The sequence below is a fragment of the Strix aluco genome, chromosome 1 (genome assembly GCF_031877795.1).
Source record: "Strix aluco isolate bStrAlu1 chromosome 1, bStrAlu1.hap1, whole genome shotgun sequence".
Classification (NCBI taxonomy): domain Eukaryota; kingdom Metazoa; phylum Chordata; class Aves; order Strigiformes; family Strigidae; genus Strix; species Strix aluco.
The window spans coordinates 111066492-111086826 of NC_133931.1; the positions used below are offsets into that span (position 1 = coordinate 111066492).

Genomic DNA, 20335 nt, shown 5'->3' on the forward strand with positions numbered 1-20335 from the left:
AGGCCGCCCCATCCCCGCCTGTCATGGCGGCCGCGCCCCGGCCGCTTCACGTGACGGCGCCGGCCGGGGAAGGAGGAGGTGGCGGGAGCGGTCACGTGGCGCCGCCGCCGCGCGCGAGCGGTGCGCGCCGCCGCCGCCGCCGCCGAAGGCACGGGGCGGGCGGAGGGGCGATGGCAATGCCGCCGCCGCCGCCGCGTCCCACCGGCAGCCGCCGCGGTGAGTGCGGGGCCACCCCCGCCACGCAGGTGCGGGGGTGGTGTGGGGTGTGTGGCGGCTCCGGGGTTGTGAGGAACAGGGCCGGTGGTGGCGGTGTGACGGGAGGCGGTCCCGGCGGGGGAACTGGCGCCAGTGTGAGGGGCAGCCTCGGGGGTGAGGGGCCGGTGGCGGGGTGAGGGGCAGCGCCGGGGGTGAGGGGCCGGTGGCGGGGTGAGGGGCAGCCCCGGGGGTGAGGGGCCGGTGGCGGGGTGAGGGGCCGCGCCGGGGGTGAGGGGCCGGGGCCCGGGGGTGAGGGGCCGGGGCCGGGGTGAGGGGCAGCGCCGGGGGTGAGGGGCCGGGGCCCGGGGGTGAGGGGCCGGGGCCGGGGTGAGGGGCCGGGGCCGGGGTGAGGGCAGCCCCGGGGGTGAGGGGCCGGGGCCGGTGGCGGGATCAGGCCGGCCCCGGTCGTTTTCCCGCCTGCCCTGAGGGAGGCGGCGGAGCCTGTCCTGGGGGCAGCGACTCCTGCGTCCCGGAGGCTCCCCCTGAAGTCAGCGGTGTGAGTTTGCAGCGGGAAGGCTGCGCTCGGTTGGGTCGCTGGGTGAGCCGGCCCTATGGGGAGGGCTGTTAGTTGGACCTGACCAGCAGCGCTCCCTGGGAGAGACGGTGGGGCCGGTGTGGGTTGTGCGGTACAGGGTGGAAGACAACGGACTTGTCTTTAAATGCATGTGAAGGAGCAGCAGCCCGCCTGCAGGTAGACTGAAACTATGCAACTGTCAGCCCAAAATGTGACCATCCGTACGTGTTAGTTTTGCTGGCGCTGCTCCTTTCATTGATTCGTTTGCAGGGCGAGGGCTGGCGTTGCTTTTTGGAGGGCTCTTTAACCCCGTGATATATTAAAGCTTGTTTATCTTTATGACTGGGGAATTTATTTTTAAACCGTTTCTCCTTTTTTCTTCCCGAGGTTTTCAGTATATACTTTGCAAGATTGAGGCTCCCTTTTCTTCTTGCAAGTATGTGTTATTCTCTGTGGCTGGTCTCCAGCCCTTCTAGTCAGTTCCCATTGCCATGTGGTGTTTTTCTTTCTTTTTCTGTGTTAAAGCTCATAAGGAAGGCTGCAACAGAAAATACTGATTGCAAAATAACTGTCTCCAAGTTACTTGTAGGTATAGAGAAAGATTCTCTGGTCCCTTGTTTGCATGAAATCAAACTGAGCTGAGCAAGCAACCAAAAGCAGCGTGCTGCTGGTAATGGGGAGCTTAGAAGTTCAGGTTCTTCTGTGCTGTAGTGTGGCATTGGAAGCAAACACTACGTTCAGAAGCCGGCTTTCCAGATAGCTGTTTCACCTTCATTTGCTTCTTCATAGGTGTCAGCCTTAAAACTGCCATTGAGTCTAATGAAAACACTAATGCTGTCTAGTACAGCATCTCTGCCGAACTGTATCCGGACTTCTTTTCAGTATCATGACCTGGCTTTGTTGCTGTTCTGTAAACAGTTTGTGCTTATTTGTTTGCTCCCATGTATTTGGAATATTGCTTCTGTTTGAAGGAATGGTGAAATCTCTCAATGCCAGTACAGTAATTGTGCAGGTGGGCAGGATCATCAGCACTCTTGCCATTGTGCCTTTTTTTTTTTTTCCTGGAAAATATATTTCAACATAAGATCAATTTCTTCTGTCCTTACTTAGAAAGAGTAGTCTGTAAGTGACATTAAATATTCTTGAATACTTTCTGATCGAGCATCTGCTTTTTTTTTTCTTTCACATGGATCTCGTCTTAATAGGAAACTGCTCTCAGACATCGCTGATTAGCTTAAGCTGATCCAAGTGCAGGCTGTGCTGAGGAAAGGATGGTACCAACCTCTCCCTGACAGAATGTTTCTGCCCCGCTACACTGTAGAAAACCTCTGCATATGTGAAATAGTCTGGCTGGGATTCCCAGACCTCATTTTAGAACAGCATAAAGGTCCAGGTGGTTCCAGATAAGAGGCTTTTGATTAACAAGCAATTGGCCTCCCCCAGTATAACTGTCTGTGAAGAACTGCATGCCTTCTGCATAAGCTTTTCCTCATCTCTGGGTAAAGATAAGCTCCTGCAGAGTTTTAGGAGCTCTTCTGCAGCAGGGAAGGAAAGAAATAACACTGCAGCTCTAATGAGCCTTCATCTCTCAGCCTCAGATGAGGAAGCCATCAGGCTAAGTGACATGTTCTGGTTTAAGAGATTCTGACTGCAGATTTCAGGGCCTGTTGCCTATCTTCTGCTATCTAACCACTTTGTCTCAGAGGATACAAATTGATACTCCATTATGCATAGGAGTAAAACTGGAAAGAGTTCCTGATAAGCTGCTGTGTGACAGTAGTTTTTGGGAATGGGTCTGTTCATCATTTTCATAATGATGTAAAATAACAGTAGGTGTGACTCAAGCTTTTGAGGAGGAAGAAAGCCCTGAAACAGCATGGTAAGGGAAATAAAGATGAATTATTAGTATTTTGAAAATTAATTTATATGAAGCATGCTTCCTCATAGTAAGTGCTAGAAAACCCAAATTTTTAATGGTAGTTATAGGGCATGTGTGTGGAGCAGGGCAAACTGTGGGTCAGATGGATGAGATTAGAAGTATCTGAGCAGATAGTAAAACCAGGGATTTCGGATCTTCCGGCGAGAAAGAATAGGGTGCTGTGGGGGTGACAAGAACAGAGGGAGGATCATTCTTTCTTTAGTTATGTTACCTTGGAAGGTACTGTGAAAACGTTGCAGTCTGAGCAGCTGGCAGGCTGAGTTTGGTAGTGTGGCAGCTGTGTGTTGATTACTGAGGCAGAGAAGTATGGGGAGACTTCCAGCTGAAGGGAAAAGGTAAAAATTTGAAAAAATACAATCATTCCTTTCAGTGACAGTTCAGTTTATCGACTTCCTAAACAGTTCCATTTGTCTGCCGAGGCAATACCACAGTCACAGGTATCCTTAAAATCAAGTAATTTTCTTTAGCATTCATTTTGAAGAGGTGCTGCAATACAATGAAGTTGCATGCTGTGGAAGAGCAGAAGTATGTTCATGTATTTCAAGTGCAGAAATTAATTTGTTTATTCTTCTCAAAAGATATTACAGGGGTGAAGTCTGTTTCAATCCCTGTTAGTGTGTGGGAGGTAGATAAACTGTCTTGATTCTTATCTAAGGTTTCTTTTCAAAACGTACAGTGGGTTATGGAGATGAATGCATCTGCTCTTGCAGCTACTGCGTTAATGTATAAAGTACTGTCAGTACAAAGGCCTTGTCTGTTAAACCACTGTTTAGCAGTATGAGCAAATGCATTTGTTCAGCTTATTTTGTGTAAGAGTTAATAGTATCCACCACATCCTTCAGCTGTGCTCTAGCATGTTTCTCATGTGAGTCAGCACTGTTTAATAATTAGTGTAAATACTTTATTTGAAAACTAAAAACTAGGAGTAGACTACAACAAATAGGGGGGAAATTAGGAAGCTGATCATACTGTTTCAATCAGTTGAAGTCAACTTTCAAAAAGTTGACTTCAAGTATACTAAGTTTCAGATATTTTGTTGTATGAACTTCTGAACTTCTTCCCTGAGATGTGAAAATATGCTAAGTCTGTAGGCTAAATGACTGATGGTGTTACTGAAATGTGGAGTATGAATTGAAGTGCCTGTAAGAGTGATGTGCTGTGTCTCAGCCCTTTCTTGTGCAGTTTGGGGTTTTGGCAGGCAGATACTTCACATGTTTGAAACTGGAATACAGTGCTCCGGGGTGAATCAACATTTCTGTTGCTTATGCTAGCTAGTAACCCCTAATGCAGGGAACCTCAGGACTTTGTACTGCCTGCTTTATGCTCTGTAGTATGAGCAAGAAATAGATGTGCAGGCTAGGGAGGAGTCTAGACCCCTCTACCCCATAGTGCTCACAGGTAGGTACTTTGATGTCTTTGGTGGCTCTAAGCTAAGTTTGGAGCAGGTGACCTGTTGTGGTTTTCTGTCTCATGGCAGTAGTGATGTTGCAAGTTCTGCATTTCTGAGATTGAAGGTTTGCCATGACAAGTTATACCTTATCGGCTGTGCTACAGTGACTGGTAGTGTGCATGCTCTAACTCCTCTTGCCATGGAGTTAGACAAAATTTTTCTTGCTGTGCAAGAGGGAGGAAGGGTTATGTACATAAAGAAATGTTTCAGAGCAGCTGATGGGAGGTAACTGCTTACCTGCAGTAACTTTTTGTCATTCCTAAGACTTCAACTATGAGACACTGTACCATTTAAAAAGTCAAATTTTAAATTGACAGGTTAAGCTTGCTGAGGCATGCTAAAAAGAAGTTACCTCAGTAAATGATTGTTACGTGCCAAACTGATTTAAGCAAATACTTAATGAATGTTAGGAGCATGTTCATAGAGGTCGTCTTTTTAGTTTATGTACAACCATCCAAGTATTGCTTGGCTGAATGACACAGATTTTCTTGTGCAGACAAGGATTAAATTAGATGCTTTAAACCTTGGAGGTGACCTTAATTAAAACAGAGATCCTTTTCCAGGAAACACGAAACTATCCTGTTACACAACCTCTTATGAATCAATCTTTGTAGGTATTTTGATTATTTTGCTAATTCCTGAAGTGTAACATCAAGGACAAATGATGTCACTGTCTGTTGATACGTCTTGTATTTGTTAGTGAATTTGCTTTCTAGAAGTGCTTTCTTTAGTTTTCTGTTTCCTGGAATACCTTTAATTTTGTCAGTTAGCATGAATCTCTTACCTCTTGTGTCAGCAGATGCTGAGACTCATCACTTGTGAAGCAGGAGAAGGCTAAGCTTTGGATTGCACGCTAACCTCCTATGCTAGCAGTGTTCTGGAAAGCATGGCTCCTAGTGAAGAGGGAAAATGTATTTTTGATCTGCTATTCATTGTGTTGCAACATCTGTGATTTCAACATCAAAATCCTGAGTATGTTTTCCCATTAGAAACATTGGCAATAGATAAGTAGAAGAAAAGTGACCAACGGGATGGAAAAGGAGTGGTCTGCAACTCTTTCCTCAAAGGGATTTCTTTGGAGAAGGAGAGATTGAGTCTTTAAGAACATGTAGAAGGGAATGAAAGACAAAGAAAATTAATTTTTGGCATAACTTTCAGAAGTTTGCTCTCTTTACAGACAGTATAAAATCTCTTTATGCTAGTGCTTCATCATTCTGATCCAACAGTTAATGACCACAAAATTGTTTTTTTCAGAAGCATGTTAATAGAATTTGGAAAACCCCTACCCTATTGTCAAATACAATATTTAGCAAGATAAGCTTCTGTTAAATTGATAGCTTAGTTTAGATGTGTGAGTGAAAGCGTTTTCACTGACTCCATCTGTAAGTATGGTTGTACCAGCAATGGTTACCTCTTTGTTAGTATAACTGTATTGTATTAAGGAAAAAGAATGTTTCCTGTGCAAGAGTTTGCTAGTATAGTTTAGAAATAGGTTTGCTGGGGGAGGAGAAGGTGTGAGTTATTGCTGTTATAACCCAGAGCTCTGCGTGGTATTTGTATCATCTCTGGTTACTGTCACCTCAGAACCTTCGATGTATTCACCTTAATGCATGCCTCAGGTTTTATAGGTGAGAGCTGAGACACTGAGTTGCTAAGGATCTCATCAAAATCTGTAGCAGAGCAGATGGTTCAACCAGAAAGTCCCATAGTCAATCTGATAACTGTACAGGTGTCCTGGTTCAGTCAGTGAGTTGGAGAGAACCGCATAGTAGGTTTATATCCTTAGGATTCCCTTCTTATATGTGTCTATGCTGGAGACACTAGTGAGAATATGAGAGAAATAGAAACCTGTGTACAGATATTGCTTTAAACTTCTGCTGAGAAAATAGATCCAAAAGTAAGGAGACTGCAGGGTTTTGGGGGTTCTCTAAGAGTTTCTTACTGGTAAAAATGAAAGTCCCATTCCTCTGCTGTTCCAGATGGCATGGGCATTGTGGACTCTGTCTAAAGCTTGAAGTGAAAAACTCCAAGTGACCTTTGTTTCTGGACATGCTAATGGACGTTGAATTCAATTCAGCGCCTGCTTTTTAGTATTTCTTTCAGTTCTACTTTTTTTAACAATGGCCATCTGCCCAGGAAAACACAGTTAGAACATGATGTATTGAGGAAATCTCTAAGATAGTGCCATCTCTTAATAGCGTGGAGAAATGTAACAGGAGTTAAGAACTCTGAGCAGTTCAGAATAAGTTACGTATTTTCCTATCAGACAGTTTGGGGATTTAAACTGTAACTTGTTTTAACCTCACTCATGGTTCTGGTGCTACATTTCATATCTTTTTTTTTTTTTTTTTTTTTCTAAAACCAAATAATGTCTATGCATGCTAATATCAGTTACTCAGGCTCCATAAAGTTGTTTGATCCAGGGCTAACCAAACTAAGTTGCAAGGGCAGACTGCAGTGCTATAGCAAGTAGCTGACAGGCTAGTGCTGTCTTACTGTGGTGATTTCTGACAACTGACTGTAAGTGAATGTAACGGGTCTGGGATCCAAACATGGCACTTCTGATGTCTTTTAATGTAAGTTCCTGCATATTGGAAAAGAAAACCCTGTGGAAAAAGAGAAAAGAAGTAGGCTTTTATGATTTGTGGAAAGTAAGCTTGGAGACCTATGTATTCTGTAATCTGATGCTGCAGGACAAGATGCAATGTAACCATTCTCATTAAGGCAGTTTCCAATTTTGTAGTACTAGCAAACCTGCTGCAGTTAAGTTACTACATTTTATACATGTTCAGATGAAGTCTTTTGAAGTTTCTAGTCTGAGTTTGGAGATGTCTTTTGTGTACTTTTTTGTATACAGATGTCGATTTCAATACTGAGCTCTGCACAAGTGGATGGTAGATGTCTGCTTGGAGCTAACTGCAGAACTGGGATTTGAGAAAAATATTGTGACAAATAAAGTGTCCATGGTCAGTAGTCACAGGTTTAAAATTGAGACTGGTCAACCCCAGTTTTCACTGTCCCACTCAAAAGTACTTCAGTGAGGTCTGTTTTGTTGCCAAATTTGCTGCCAGCTTTTTTGGCAGGAGGGCTGTACAAATGAAGTCTGAATTCTTTTTTTTCTCTTTTTTTTTTTTTTTTAAATTGGAAAATGTGTTTTCACTTTGCTTGTAAAAGACTGGAAGAAAGCCCAAAGCACTTTTGATGAAAATTTCTTAAGATGAACAGAAAGCATACCTAGAAAATTTCAGTCAAAAGGTAGAAACTTTGTAAAATTACTAGTGATTTGGAAAATGAGGAGTAAAGGAATTTTTAGAATTTAAATTTGTATACAACTTAATGATCATTTTCTCTAGCATTACTGTGGTCTAATCCATTGATATTATGATGAAGAATGCCCTAGAAATACACTGATTGATTATGCTTCCCTAGTGAGAGGCAGTAAAATGACCAGTCTTTTTTAAGCTGCCAAATCCATGGATCCATATGGATCATGCATCAGCTGAAAAAAAGGAAAAAATAAAAGGGATGAAAAAAACCCCCAAACATAGAAAAATAGATCGGTACTCTTGGCGCAGTGTATGCAGTCAAATGAGAAATAACTTTGCAGCATTCGTGTCCTAAGACCCATCCAAATTAGCCTGTTGTCATAGAGAAGCTTGTGTTTGTTACCCCATTCCCAGTTAGGACTTGCAAGCAGTACTCAGCAACAAAGTGTTAAGTTTCAGGCTCAGCGTTTTATTGTTCGCTGAGAATGAAGACACCAACTGGATTTGACTGCTACTGCAGTAAATGTGTTTTCACTATGTAACCTTGCACTGTCTCTTTAGTGCCGACTGTTCTGGAAAAAGGTGAGTGTTATTCCGTTCAGCTGCTCATGCAGAAGTGTGTCTCCTCTAATTATTTTGCATGCATCTGTATTTTTACTGTTATTTTGGTGAGCTTTGCAGACATAAAATGCAAGAAATAGATAAGTAGATTTTAAACATTTAGAAAAGGTATTAAGGAGCTTACTTGTGTGTAGTTGACCTTGTAAGCTCTCTTACATTTTGCATTTGTATATAGTGCTGGAGGGTTGTTAAACTAATATTTAGGTATGTGGATCTTTAATGTGAGAGATGTATTGAAAAAGAAGTTGTCAGTGTGGGTGTGTTAATCTTGCTGTTTTCTAAGCTATACGTGAAGAAGGAAGGGCTGTATTACAAAATGCATGCATCTTTCTTTGGAGAGTACATGAAAATTCTGGCTTTCTTGAGACCTGGTTTTGCTAATGAGAAGAAAATCTCACTGTTTCAATGGGAAGAAAGTATTTATTAGCAACAGAAAGGAAGAAAGTATTCTTAGGACTCCCATGAATGGCATAACATGTGTTTATATGCCAGATGGTTTAAGGTACCATCCAGCTGAGCAGCCCTAGCGTGCAACGTTTGTTAGGGGGACAGGTAAGAAAATTCCATGCATATAACTGTGCTTTGGGAAACCAGTAGCTTTTCTGGAGGGGAATGAGGACACTGCAGCAGCGTGAAGCTGTCTACTGTGTAGCACTTACTCGGTATTGAGCACTAGGATTTTGGTAAGATCATGTTTCTAATCCAAGTGTACTTGCTTTCTCTAATCAGACTGGACTATTATGTTACTTTTCTTGATGCAATGTTGTACCACTGGTTGTAACTAAAACTGGTGTTCTTTTCTGCTGTTTGTTAACATGTGATCCTGACTCTTATGAAACTTTTTCTGTGCAAAACTTTTAACTGCTTTTTCCATTAAAATAGTGTCCTTAAATGAGAGTCCTTGCGAAATACTCTCACTCCTTGGAGAGGAGTGGTATGTGGGGAGAAAGCTATCCTTTACCAGTAAGGAAAAAACTAGTATGTTTTGTTGTTGACAAAGAAGTGAAAGATGTTACTGTAGAAGATACTTTAAAATTTCTTTAAGGGAGCATTTGAAATGGAGGTGGGTAAAGAAGGAACTTCACATTTTTCTTACAAAAATGCTAGTGTTTGCATTCATTCTGGTATGGCAGCCTGCTAAGTAAAGCTTTTTTACTGGAGTTGAGAAATTCCAAAAAGCTTGATAAGTAAAGTTCTGTTCCTAGAGGAGGCGTTTCAATATATAGTCCACAGATTTAAAACGATAGTATGCAATATTTAGACATCTCTGGTTAAAGTCCAAAAAATGAAATACAAATGAGTATGTGAGTCATTTGAGAATGGTAAAATAGTGAGGGGTGAGAACCTAAAGACATAAAGAAGAGGAATTTTAAAATTTTTCCTAAAACACTTTATGCTTTTCAGACTTAGTATACTCATAGTTTCTTAGGTCTTCAACAATTCATGCAACTAACCTATGTGCCTTTATTTATAAAGTATAGTGAACGTTATTGTTATTTTAAGATTATTTATCTGTAAAGGATTGATCAAAATTTTGTATTCATTCCAGGAGGATTTATTTTAGGTTGTATGACATGGATTTGTATAGCTGTGCTGAAATGACTAAACTCTTGGCTCTCAAAGCTTTTAAAGTTGCATTTAAAAGTGACTTGGAGGCTAATTAAAAATAGATCTTAATGTGTCATCTCATTAAAATGAATGGGAACACTGATCTTATGCAATAGGACAGCCTGTGGTCCATGGTCTATTTCTGTGAATGAGAGTTGCTGTGACTGGAGTTATATTAGTCTTTTTTAACTCTCGTTCTCCCACCTTGCACCTCACTAAATAGCCTGGTTCTGTTTTCTTGATAACATCCCGGTTGGTAGCAGCAGGCTGCTTTTTGGGCCCCCCCCTGCAAAGCTGTCTCTTCTGCAGGCAGAAGCTACTGAGCGTCCTCAGCTTCCCCTTGCAGGGCAAGTGTTCCAGCCCGTGACCATCTTGGTGGCCTTCCACTGAACTCACTCCAGTTTACTGATGTCTGTCTTGTACCTGCAAATCTCAAACTGGGTACAGTAGTCTGTGTGCTGCGTGGGGTGGTGTGACTGCATCCTTCGGTCAGCTGGTTGTGATCCTGTTGATAAGCCTGCATGCTCTCAGCTGTCCTTGCTGCGAGGGCATGCTGCTGGCTCCCAGGTCTTTCTCTGTAGAGCTGTTCCCCAGGCTGTGGCAGTGGCCAGGGAGTTTGTCTGTCCCAGGTGCAGCACTTAGCATTTGTCCTTGCTGAATGTCATGAGGTAGGTTCCTGTAGGCCCAACCTGTCTTTACATGAGCAGTTACCTGCCTATATTGTGTCAAAAATAGCCACTTAATTCATAAAGTACAATGACCTATCCCTTCTGTAAGGTCAAAAATTCATGTTTTTAATGAAAAACAAATTGGCAGGTAGATCCAATTTAGTGCTAAAACAATCCAGTAGGAGGGATTTTTTAATACAGAATTATATTGGATTGGCACTTCGATTCTGGAGCACATGAAGCACTAAGTTTTTATTTGGAAATATCTCTGGCTTTTGTTCTGAATGTATGTTCAATGGGTGTTGCTCCTAGTGATGTGTGTTGAGTCTGAAACAAAAGCTGTCTAAGGTGTCCCTTTTTCATCTTGCTAGTCTATTAACTGTAACACTCCCTTAAGACTGGTTGAAATGTGAAGGATGCCTGGAAAAAAAAATTCATGAAAGCGCAGAAGCTACTGTGAATGGCATCTCAGTGTGATGAGTGTATTATTGAAGTACTACTTCTTCCTAATCTGGCCTCTGTTCATCATACTGTTAATGCTGCTGTTTGCTAGTGATTCAACAAAAAAATAGGAAAGCCTGTTCATGCTGATGCTTGTTTTGGAAGAGGAGCGACGGTAGCCATAACATTTTGGGGGCCAAGAAATATATATAGAGTTAAGGCTGTTAAAAGAGCAAAATTGCATTTGTAAGTAGTGTTACTTTATCATCTTGGATTTTTTTCTCCCCAAAATAAATAACAAAGTAAAAATTATACACATTATACACATCTGTTCCTTGCCTTAATATAGGTCCAAAATACACAGACAGTCTTGCAGGGAATCTGGGTAGTATGAGTTGTGTATCTGTCTTCGATTTTTAAATTTTTTTTAGAAGAAAAGCTGTTCTTGGAAAAGCTACAAGCAGACTTTAAGGTTTTCTCAAGTAATTCTTACTCTTATTTCAAAAATCTTGAGGTTAATCTGATCCTCTGTTTGACCTTTGACAAACATGAGCTTTGGCACAGTCATGAAATATCTAGTCATACGGTGTGTTTACTAAACTGTTGAGGTTAATCCAAGCAGATGTCAGTGTTTAAGCAGTGGCAAGTCATAGAGCCTGTAGCTACTTTTGCTCTTTAAGCCAAAATATTGTGAAATGTGGTTGGCATTTTTTTTCATTGAAAGTATTGAAGGCTAACACATTGGGCCAGTGTTAGAGCTGCACAGGTTACTGTTGACAAACTCTTCTGGGCTGTCTGGGGAAACAGAGTTGTATTGTTGGGCCAATTATTAAATGAATGTAAATGTTACTGGGTTTGATGAAATGAATATCATGGTGGTGGTGTAAGGATGCTACAAGAAGCCGGTGTGACGTGGAAAACAGTATTGCACAGTAATTACTGAAGCTCAAGTTTGGCAGGTAGGCTCCTGGAGGTTTGTTTTTTTTCGGCTTTGCAATTGGTTGACTTTCAGAGACTTTTACTAAGTTACTAATATTTAACTTTTATAGTTCTCTTTTAAAAAATCAATTATTTACTACTTGTGCAAGAATTGGAGAGTTCTGTACTGGAATTAATGGAAATTGGAGAGAAATATTTTACTCTTGGCATTTCTGGCATGTGGGTCTGCAAACTGAGTTCCAAGGCTTTGCCAAAGTCTGAAAACTATCAGGCAATAAATATATGACAGTCAAAACAGAGCAACAGGGGAGAGACTGAAAAACAGAATATTTGATTAGAAATTCTCAGAATACTGTGCCTTTAGTCTTGGCCTCTTCTGAGCTGATGCTGATGGGGGCAGCTTCTAAGATAAATTTTTTCCTTTCTTGATCACCCCAGTTGCTTCCAAAATGGATTGTAGTTACCTGATGTAGGAGGTGCTCCCAACTTGAATGATATCTATTTGTCATGTTGAAGTATCTCTGGATTCCTAAGTATACTGATGTGAACAATCATCAACTCCATGTATTATTAGGAACTTGTGTGTGTGAATGAATGCTTGTAAAATACTTAAAGGTGTTATCACTTCTTATTTGCTGTGAAAGCTCCTATATTGCCAAGGGAGAGGAGATGTCTTCTGTTCATTCTCGATGTTACTACATGAGTTTTTGGTAAAGGGAATTGTTTGAGGTATTTTGGAAAATTCCTTTTGGCAGCTATGTTGCTTTTCAGAAATGAAGGGGAGAAACACGATAGACCCTTCAAGCCTAGTCTCAATTTCCAGTAAAATCTGTGAGGATCTGTATTGTGAAACAATCCTTCTTGATACGTTTAAATTATAGATCTTTTTTATGTAATGGAAATCAGTGTTTTTGTTTGCGTTTGAATAAATAGATAGAAATGGGTTTTAACTGTACTGTCCAAATAGCCATTTATTGGTGGCTGGACTCAGTGTTACAGTATTTATTGCATAGGTGAAAATTAGTGTTATGAGACCATTGACATTATTATCTGGATAATGCAATTCTGCTTTTTTGATTTAAGTTATTTCTATCTAGCTGTTCAAACCTGCTAGCTCTGCTTGCATTAGCAGAGCTTTAGGGCTGTTGAGTTAAAAATGTATGTGTCATCTGTTTTTCTCATGCAGTGTGTATCAGAGCTGAGGAAGATACTAATACTTTGGCATATCCTTTTCATCTCTTGTATTCAGGAACAGCTCGTCTCCATTAAAAAAAAAGGTGAGAAAAAAAGGAGAAAAAAAAAGGTTTGGCTTCTCTTAAGTTTCAAAATTCTACTTGAAGAAGCCAACTGGGAGAGGATGGACATTTAAGACAATCATCAGGGTATTGTGACTATGCATATGTAGTCAGAGACAGTTGTTGGGTAAATTGGCAAAGCGTGTGTTTTGGAACTCTTCAAAGAACTGGAGAGCAAAGGAGTCCAGACAGGGTAAGGCTTTTATTCACCATGTCTAGATGGTTTGCAGAAGGAAGTCATGGATAGGGAGATGGGTGAGGTAAGAATCGAGGGCCAAGTGGCTGCCTACGTGAACTGAGTGTTTCCTCCTGGGTCCTTGTGACCAGCTGAAGTATTCTCTCCTCCCTCCCTCTGACATGTATCAAGGTGGTTATTTTTTTTTTTGGTGGATGCTGACATGAGTGAAGGGATACTTGTTTCTTGGTATATTGAGGAGAGGTGGAGATGGATTAATGTGATTGTACTTTTTGTGCATAAAAGCACAGGGCTGGAAAGTGCCCCTGATTCCTCAGAGAGGTCCCAAGCAGGACTGACACTGCTTAGGACTTGAAAACCTACTGTGGCCTGTTTGCTAAAACACAGCTATAAGAAGTCATGGTCAACCTAAAACTGTTTAAAGCTGGAGTGTGCAGCTCTGATGCAGATTATGACTCTTGTGGCTGCTCAAATGGTAGAAGTAGTTGGAATCCATAGGACGGTGGTTGTGTAAATGCATATGTGTTAGTGAATAAAGTAAACTAGTAAGCATTAATGTGCTTTTCATAGGCAGAGTTTAAATTTTTTCCATTCTGCCTTCAAAATTAAGTGTCTAACAAAACATTTGGTACTTAAAGAAAATAAACAGCGAGTCTGTATTTTCCTGCCAAATGAATTATTAAATGTCTTGGTCGAGTAGCAAGCTACTGAAAGGGCCTAGTTTTCTGCATTGTAGAGGTTCTGTCATTTGATTTAAGTGCAGTGTTTCAACCTTTGTATCCTTCTACAAAACTGCAGAAGAGTGAAGGAAGGGAAAAGAAGGTGAAGCAGTTCCGCTCTGGCAAGGAGCGTGTGGAATTAATATCACGCTCAGGTTTGCGTTTGTTGCTTTTGTAACAGTAACCAAATGTGCACTTTCAGCCTGGTCAGAGGGCTTTCTGGAGATGGAAGACTTGTACAGCCATCTTTTCACTCTGATGATTAGTAATTTATCCCTTCCTCTTTAATCTGAGTATGCCTGATGTTGGTCACAGCAAAATTTAGTGTGGCTAGAAGTGCCACAGCAGCAAGGTGGAGCTCTGAGCTGTAAAAGAGATGCAAGAAGTTGAGGAAGTACTTAGTCCATGATGAATTCTGCTCTGTGTGCCTGTCTTCCTACTGTTACCTGAGAGCAAGGATTATCTTTGGTTTTCCTGTGTGAGCTGCAGTATAGATGTATCCTTAAACAGCTCTGAAATGAAAAGATTCCTTCTCTGTTACAGTAATTTTTGTCTTACTAGATCAGTTCTGTTCTACAATATAAGTGCATGTGCCATGATGTTAGAATTGTACATCTGTGTTACCATAGTGAATGGAAAAACAACACTAGCAGGTTTTGAGGAACAGCATATTAGGCTTGGACAAGTTTTACAGCAGATGACCTCCTTGTGGCAGTGCAAAAAAAACCTGGCAAGCACCCAGATTGTCTTTTATGGATAAGTATTAATTGTCTGCAGACTGCCTGGCAAGAAGAATTATTATAATGGGAGGATATAACTGTTTATCTAATCTTGCTCCTTTGCAGCCTAATGTGCTTTTTCTGAGCCTAGATTTGATTTGCCTTGGTATGATCATTGACCCCTGTTAGCACAGGGAATAAGGCATTGGGGATTGATCTGTACTTCTCCAACTGGTAAACCCATTCTGCTAGCTAGAATGAGGGGTTGTTTTAATCGTTTCTGACCCAGAGCATTTGTTGCCTGACTAATTTCATGGCTCTGCAGTTAAGCAGCAAGACTTCTGTGTGGTAGTGTTAGAGAAAGAGCCTGTTTCACAGAGCATGCAATTCATCTATATGCACAGGGTCAGTATGAGATTTAAACCATTAAGACCTTTTTAAGCTCCTTGGGTTTAACTGCTGCGTAGGTTGTTGCCTCGCTGAAGTGAGGGAGTTTGACATGGTAAGAGTAATGGGTAAATTATTTATGAGGAGGTTGTTTGGTTTGGGATTTTTTTGCATTATTTTACTTTGGATATTTTATTTTTGGAAGAGAGACAATGACCTGCTGCAGTCTGGGAAATGTGAGCTTGAATTTTGACGTGTATTCTTTTGGTTGCAAGTCACTTAGGACTCAGAATTACATTGCCAAAATAAGTGGGATCTTTATAGGTTTCTTCGGGATCATGAATGCCTTCTACCTCTGTTTAGTAGTTTTCCGTATTGAGAAGGGAATAATCTGTTTGTACTCATAAATGTTGCTGTGGTTTGTTCTTTTTGGGTCAGCCTGGCAGGCTTCTGGTAGTTTCTGACTTTTTGAGAAGTCTGAAAAATGCATCAGCATGAACCCTTGACTTCTACCCCAATATTTTGTTTTCTTAAAACAAATGTTTTGTTAATTAAAAGGTGATTAAATGGTTTCCTGGCTTTTTGTTACTATGCAAAGAATTTGTTGTGTTTAGATAATGATGAGAGAAATCTAATTCTTTGAGTTAGTGTTTTTCTTCATTTTGGGAACTGAGCTGCATGTTTTTTTGGGGGGCCTTTTTTTAGATTTGAGAAACTCCAGAAACTTTACCTGATTCTTCTGGGCCACAAAGAAGATGATATTGCCAGCTTCATATGCTTCACTTCAGGGATTTGCTTACAATAGTAATTTTCAATATAGTTTGGGGAACTTATGTTAGTGGATGGGTGCCTAAAGTAAAACTCTGGGCTGGGTTGCTTCCTTCCAGCTCTAGGTGGGCATCTCCTCCAGGGAGTATGGAAGCTCTTCTGGAGTCTGCAGGGGCCTGTAGGAACACAGGAAATTACATTGGAGGTTTTTGCTATTTTCTTTTTTCATATCTGCTTCTTTCTGCAGAGAAGAGTATCTGTAAATGGGACTATCTTGGTATTATGTGTTGTTAAATCGCACTCCATGATTTATGGAATTTCTGGGGCACTCATGATGGCTGTTCTTAAATTTGGACAAGGAGGACTGAACTGTGTAGCTTCTTGAGTCTGTGTTCTCTCATTCCATGCTTTAGGATAGAAAGTAAAAAAATGGACATGTGTGGACATGTTCTTGGACAACTGTCTCGAGGTGGCCCTGCCTGAGCAAGGGAGTCGGACAAGGTGACCTCCAGATGTTCCTTCCAACCTCAACCATTCTGTGAAGAATTGGTTCCCTGTGTGTGGTACATTTAGTTAAATAATGATATGTTTAGATGAATGCAGGCATACAAGGAATATACTGTTGTGGAAGAGATAATTATATGACTATTGCGAGAAAAAATTAATAATTTTTATCTTTAATTGCAGTGTGTCACTGGGCTCTTAGTGATTGTTTGCTTCATGTTTTAAAGCAGTAGTATCTACACAGAATGCGCAAACTGATCGTGTTTATTTTTTTTAATGGAAAAGTGAAATGAGATTTAATTCTTAAGGTCTGTGCTTAAAGTTCCCAAAATCATTTAATGGGAGAGTAACCTATAGAATGCATTTCCTAATGTATAGAACTGATGAGGTAACAGGCAGCACTCTCAAAATGTGTATTTTCACTCTCTTTCAGGTAATTGAGAATGGGTCCTCAATGATGCTAAGTCTACAATGGGAAGTGTCACACTTCGCTATTTCTGCTATGGGTGCCTTTTCACATCTGTGACCTGGACACTTCTGCTCTTTGTTTATTTCAACTTCAGTGAAGAAAACCAATCCTTCAAGAATGTGCCCATCAAGGGGCTGGAACCTCAGAGGCCATTTCCAAAAAAATTCTACCCCCGTTTTACACGGGGGCCAGTTCATATACCCGAATTGCAACAGAAAGAGAATAAGATAGGAAATCCTCTTGGAAATCATGTCCAGGACCCAGTTAAGGGAGAGGTAGAATTCTCTCCTGAAATGGGTAAGTGGTCTTCAGTGTTGGTGACAAATTTATTAAAACAGTAGAAGAAATGAGATAATAAGGGTGTTTGTAAAGGATCTTGGGGAAAATTGTATAATGAAGTCCTTGTGTTTGTTAAACCTAGTGGCTTTCTTCATTAGGAATTACTTGAAATCCATTCTACTGTGTTTAATCCAAAATATACTATTCCTAACATTTACAGCTGTGCTGTGTAAGTGTTAATGGGGAGTGGATTACAGCAAGGTGTCTACCCTTGATGTAGTTCTTGCTTTTGGAGTTCAGTGTATGCTTGTTTTATATCTTACTCCTATATTAATTGTGCTCAAATACATAAACTTTAATTAGCTACAGAGAAGCTCTGCTCATATGCAGCAATTAAAAATAGCTTGATAACAATACACAATGAAGAGGACCCGTTGAGTTGGAGAATATCCTTGGAGTATGAAATCATCTACAAGAAATGTGTGTGGGGAAAAATTACAGTGAAAGATTTATTGAGATGACAGTGGGTCAGGCTGAATCCTGCTTACTTTGTACCAACAAAGGTCTGTGTGTTTCATTGGAGCATATTTCATCAATGAGATGATTTAGGTTTGTCTTCCAAACTTGCCTTTCAAACTAAAATGCTTTGTATGTTTAACTGCTTACAGCTTATTTGCTGCTGTGTTCAGATGTGCAAACTGGGACATGTTGCGTACTGGCTTGCAAACTTGCTTTAAGTCTGGAGGCAGAAACTGAGTGTTGTGGTATTGGTTTCCGCTGCTTCTTCGGGAAATATGGCATAGTAACCTTCATAGGCAGGAGTTTAATACTCATACCTGACTCAAGTCCTCTATCATTACTTTGGATGAATGTTTGGATCCCAAGCTTTGAGAGTTTATAGAACTTTACCAAACTTGCGTTTCTGAATTGTTAGACCTGTGTGAATATGTAGGAAAAATGCAAATTCGTGTTGCCCTGTGGCATTACAAATGTTTATCAGTTCCCTGCAAAAAAACATGAGAGCCAAGTGAGGTGAAGGCCAGTCCACAGGTGGCCATTTCTTTCCAACTATTCAGCATGGGCCAGGAAAGAAATCGGAGCTTTTTAACTGAAAAGTCCCTTGATCTTCAAACCGAGTGTCTGGTTTGGTTGGTGAAAGCCAAGGGGAGTTATAGTGCCAGGATAAATTCTACATGAATCATCAGTAGGCAGCTGGCTCTCTGTTAGAATTAGATCAGGTGCTGCAGGAAAGGGCTTCCTGTCTATCTAGGCTAGGGCAGTGATAAACATGCAAAGCAAAAAAAATGAAAGAAAAGTTGGCATATGATAGCAAAAAACAAACTGTCATCTGGTATGGCAATCTCTTTTCTTTTTTTCTTTTTTTTTTTTCAATTAATCTGAGAGCCACATAATGCTGCTGAAGTAAAGCCTATACTGATGCTTCAGTTGCAAAGCCCTTATTTTCCAAGGGTGTTTATCTGCTGTTTGAACTGAAATCTTTCAGGCCTTTTGCATGCATTTAGGATATTGTTCTTCATGAGAATGTTTTAAAAATATTATAAAAATTCTTATCTATAATCAGAAGAGTAGAAAAAAGTAGTTAGTGGTTGGGTATGGATGGATTGTAGAATGAAACATTTGGTATGTGTTTCTTAAGCTCATGCTTTGTATGAAGAAAATGTTTTAAGCTGACCCAGTGGCACAGTGTTACTGTGGTGCTGAGTGTTCAAGAGTGATTGCGCTGGGTGTCTGAACTGACAAGCTGGAAACCTTAGTTTGGAAATGCACACGGTTCAGAGGAGGACTGACTGACCCCTTTAGACCGTTGGTGCTGGAAGAGTGGCACTGCCACTGTAAACCGGCCTCATTCCTGCCCCAGCAATGCAACTTATCCAGAGTGGGGGCACTCATCCATGAGCATGGCAGTCAGTCACCACATCTTTTGCGGGTATTATTACCCAGTGCTTCCCACTTGGTCCTGCACAAATGTCAAGGCATCTACTCTTGAGGTGTTTGATAGCGCAGCTGCACTGCAATTGCCGTACTCAAGACTAAAAGCAGCAGGGTGGGAAATGTAAATGGTGGGAATGTGGATGCACAGAATTCCCTCTAGAAGATCATGTACCTACAGGTAGACTTTGTTGCTGAAACACAACTGGTAGTGACACAGCTGTGCTCTGAAGGCCAGCCAGGACTACTTGTTGGGAAAGGAAGAAAGCTTCAAAACTTTTTTAAATGACCTTTCTTGTGTTCTGTTTTATAACCCATCTCATTTTCTCTGGGTATGAGCTCAGCTGGCTTTTGCGTAGCTGTTGAAAACTGGAGAACGTGAGGTATGAAGAGTGGCTGAGAGGATTGGGTTTATTCTGCCTTAGAGAGAAGGCCAAAGAAGGGGTGAGATTTTATTGCTGTCAACAGCAACTTAATGGGAGGCTGTAGGGAAGACGGAGCCAGACTCTTTCCAGAGGTGCATGGGATTATGGTAAGAAATTGGAGCAAGGGAGAGATTACAGTTAGATAAGAGGAAAGACATTTTCAGTGAGATGGTGGTCAAATGCTTGAAAGGGGACATGAAGAGGTGGTAGAATCTGCATCCTTGGAGATACTGGAGGCTTTCTAAACTTAACTGGACAAGTTCTGAGCAGCCTGATCTAGCTGGACCTGCTTTGAGCAGGGGATTAGACCAGGTGTCCCAACCTAAATTAGTCTGTGATTGTATGAAACATACTATCCTTTGTATGGAACATATTATCCTGGACGTATGATAGCATGTGAATGAGGAATCCCCTTGTTAATTATTTTCTGCAGATTTTGAACCATATGGAGATGATGAGCAGGGTGGAAGGAGATAAATTACATGATCCTTGCTCACTTCTTGTAAGGAAATTTCAGTGAAATTGCATCTGTAGCTTGATAATAGCTGAAGAGGATATATGCATCTCATTCTGGTGGCCAGCTGATCAGAGACAATAAAAGTAATTTCTCTGAATTGTTGCAGAAGTGGCTAGCTGACACAGGTGGTGGCTACTGCTTCCCTCCTCTTCCTCTTCTTTCTCTGTGAAAGAGTTGAGTGAAGCACCATAATACTTTTCTATTCACACTGGTGAGTATATGGCTCAGTGAGAGAGAAGCCCGTGACACTGAGTCAAGGCAGGCAGGATGGCATTGAGCATTTCAACCTTGGCCTCTAGCAGTGTACTTATGTATACCAGCAGTTGCTGCCTCTGCCATGCTCAGCAACGGTTGCTGCTTCTCCTGCAATAATCAACAGAGAAACAGCTAGCTCTGTTGCTATTTT

General features: G+C 41.2%; 1 protein-coding gene across 2 annotated transcripts in view; it reads left to right on the forward strand.

The window, feature by feature from the left end:
- The first annotated feature begins 100 nt into the window (after positions 1 to 100).
- The window catches only part of GALNT11 (polypeptide N-acetylgalactosaminyltransferase 11), a 54224-nt gene continuing 33989 nt past the window's right edge, over positions 101 to 20335 (forward strand). For both annotated transcript variants that reach the window (XR_012624037.1, XM_074831352.1), the window contains exons 1-2: positions 101 to 216; positions 16723 to 17055. Coding sequence is in view for 1 of the 2 variants with exons in the window: in XM_074831352.1 (XP_074687453.1) it covers positions 16761 to 17055 (295 nt within the window). In the remaining variant the exon portion in view is untranslated. The remainder of the gene's footprint in view (positions 217 to 16722; positions 17056 to 20335) is intronic.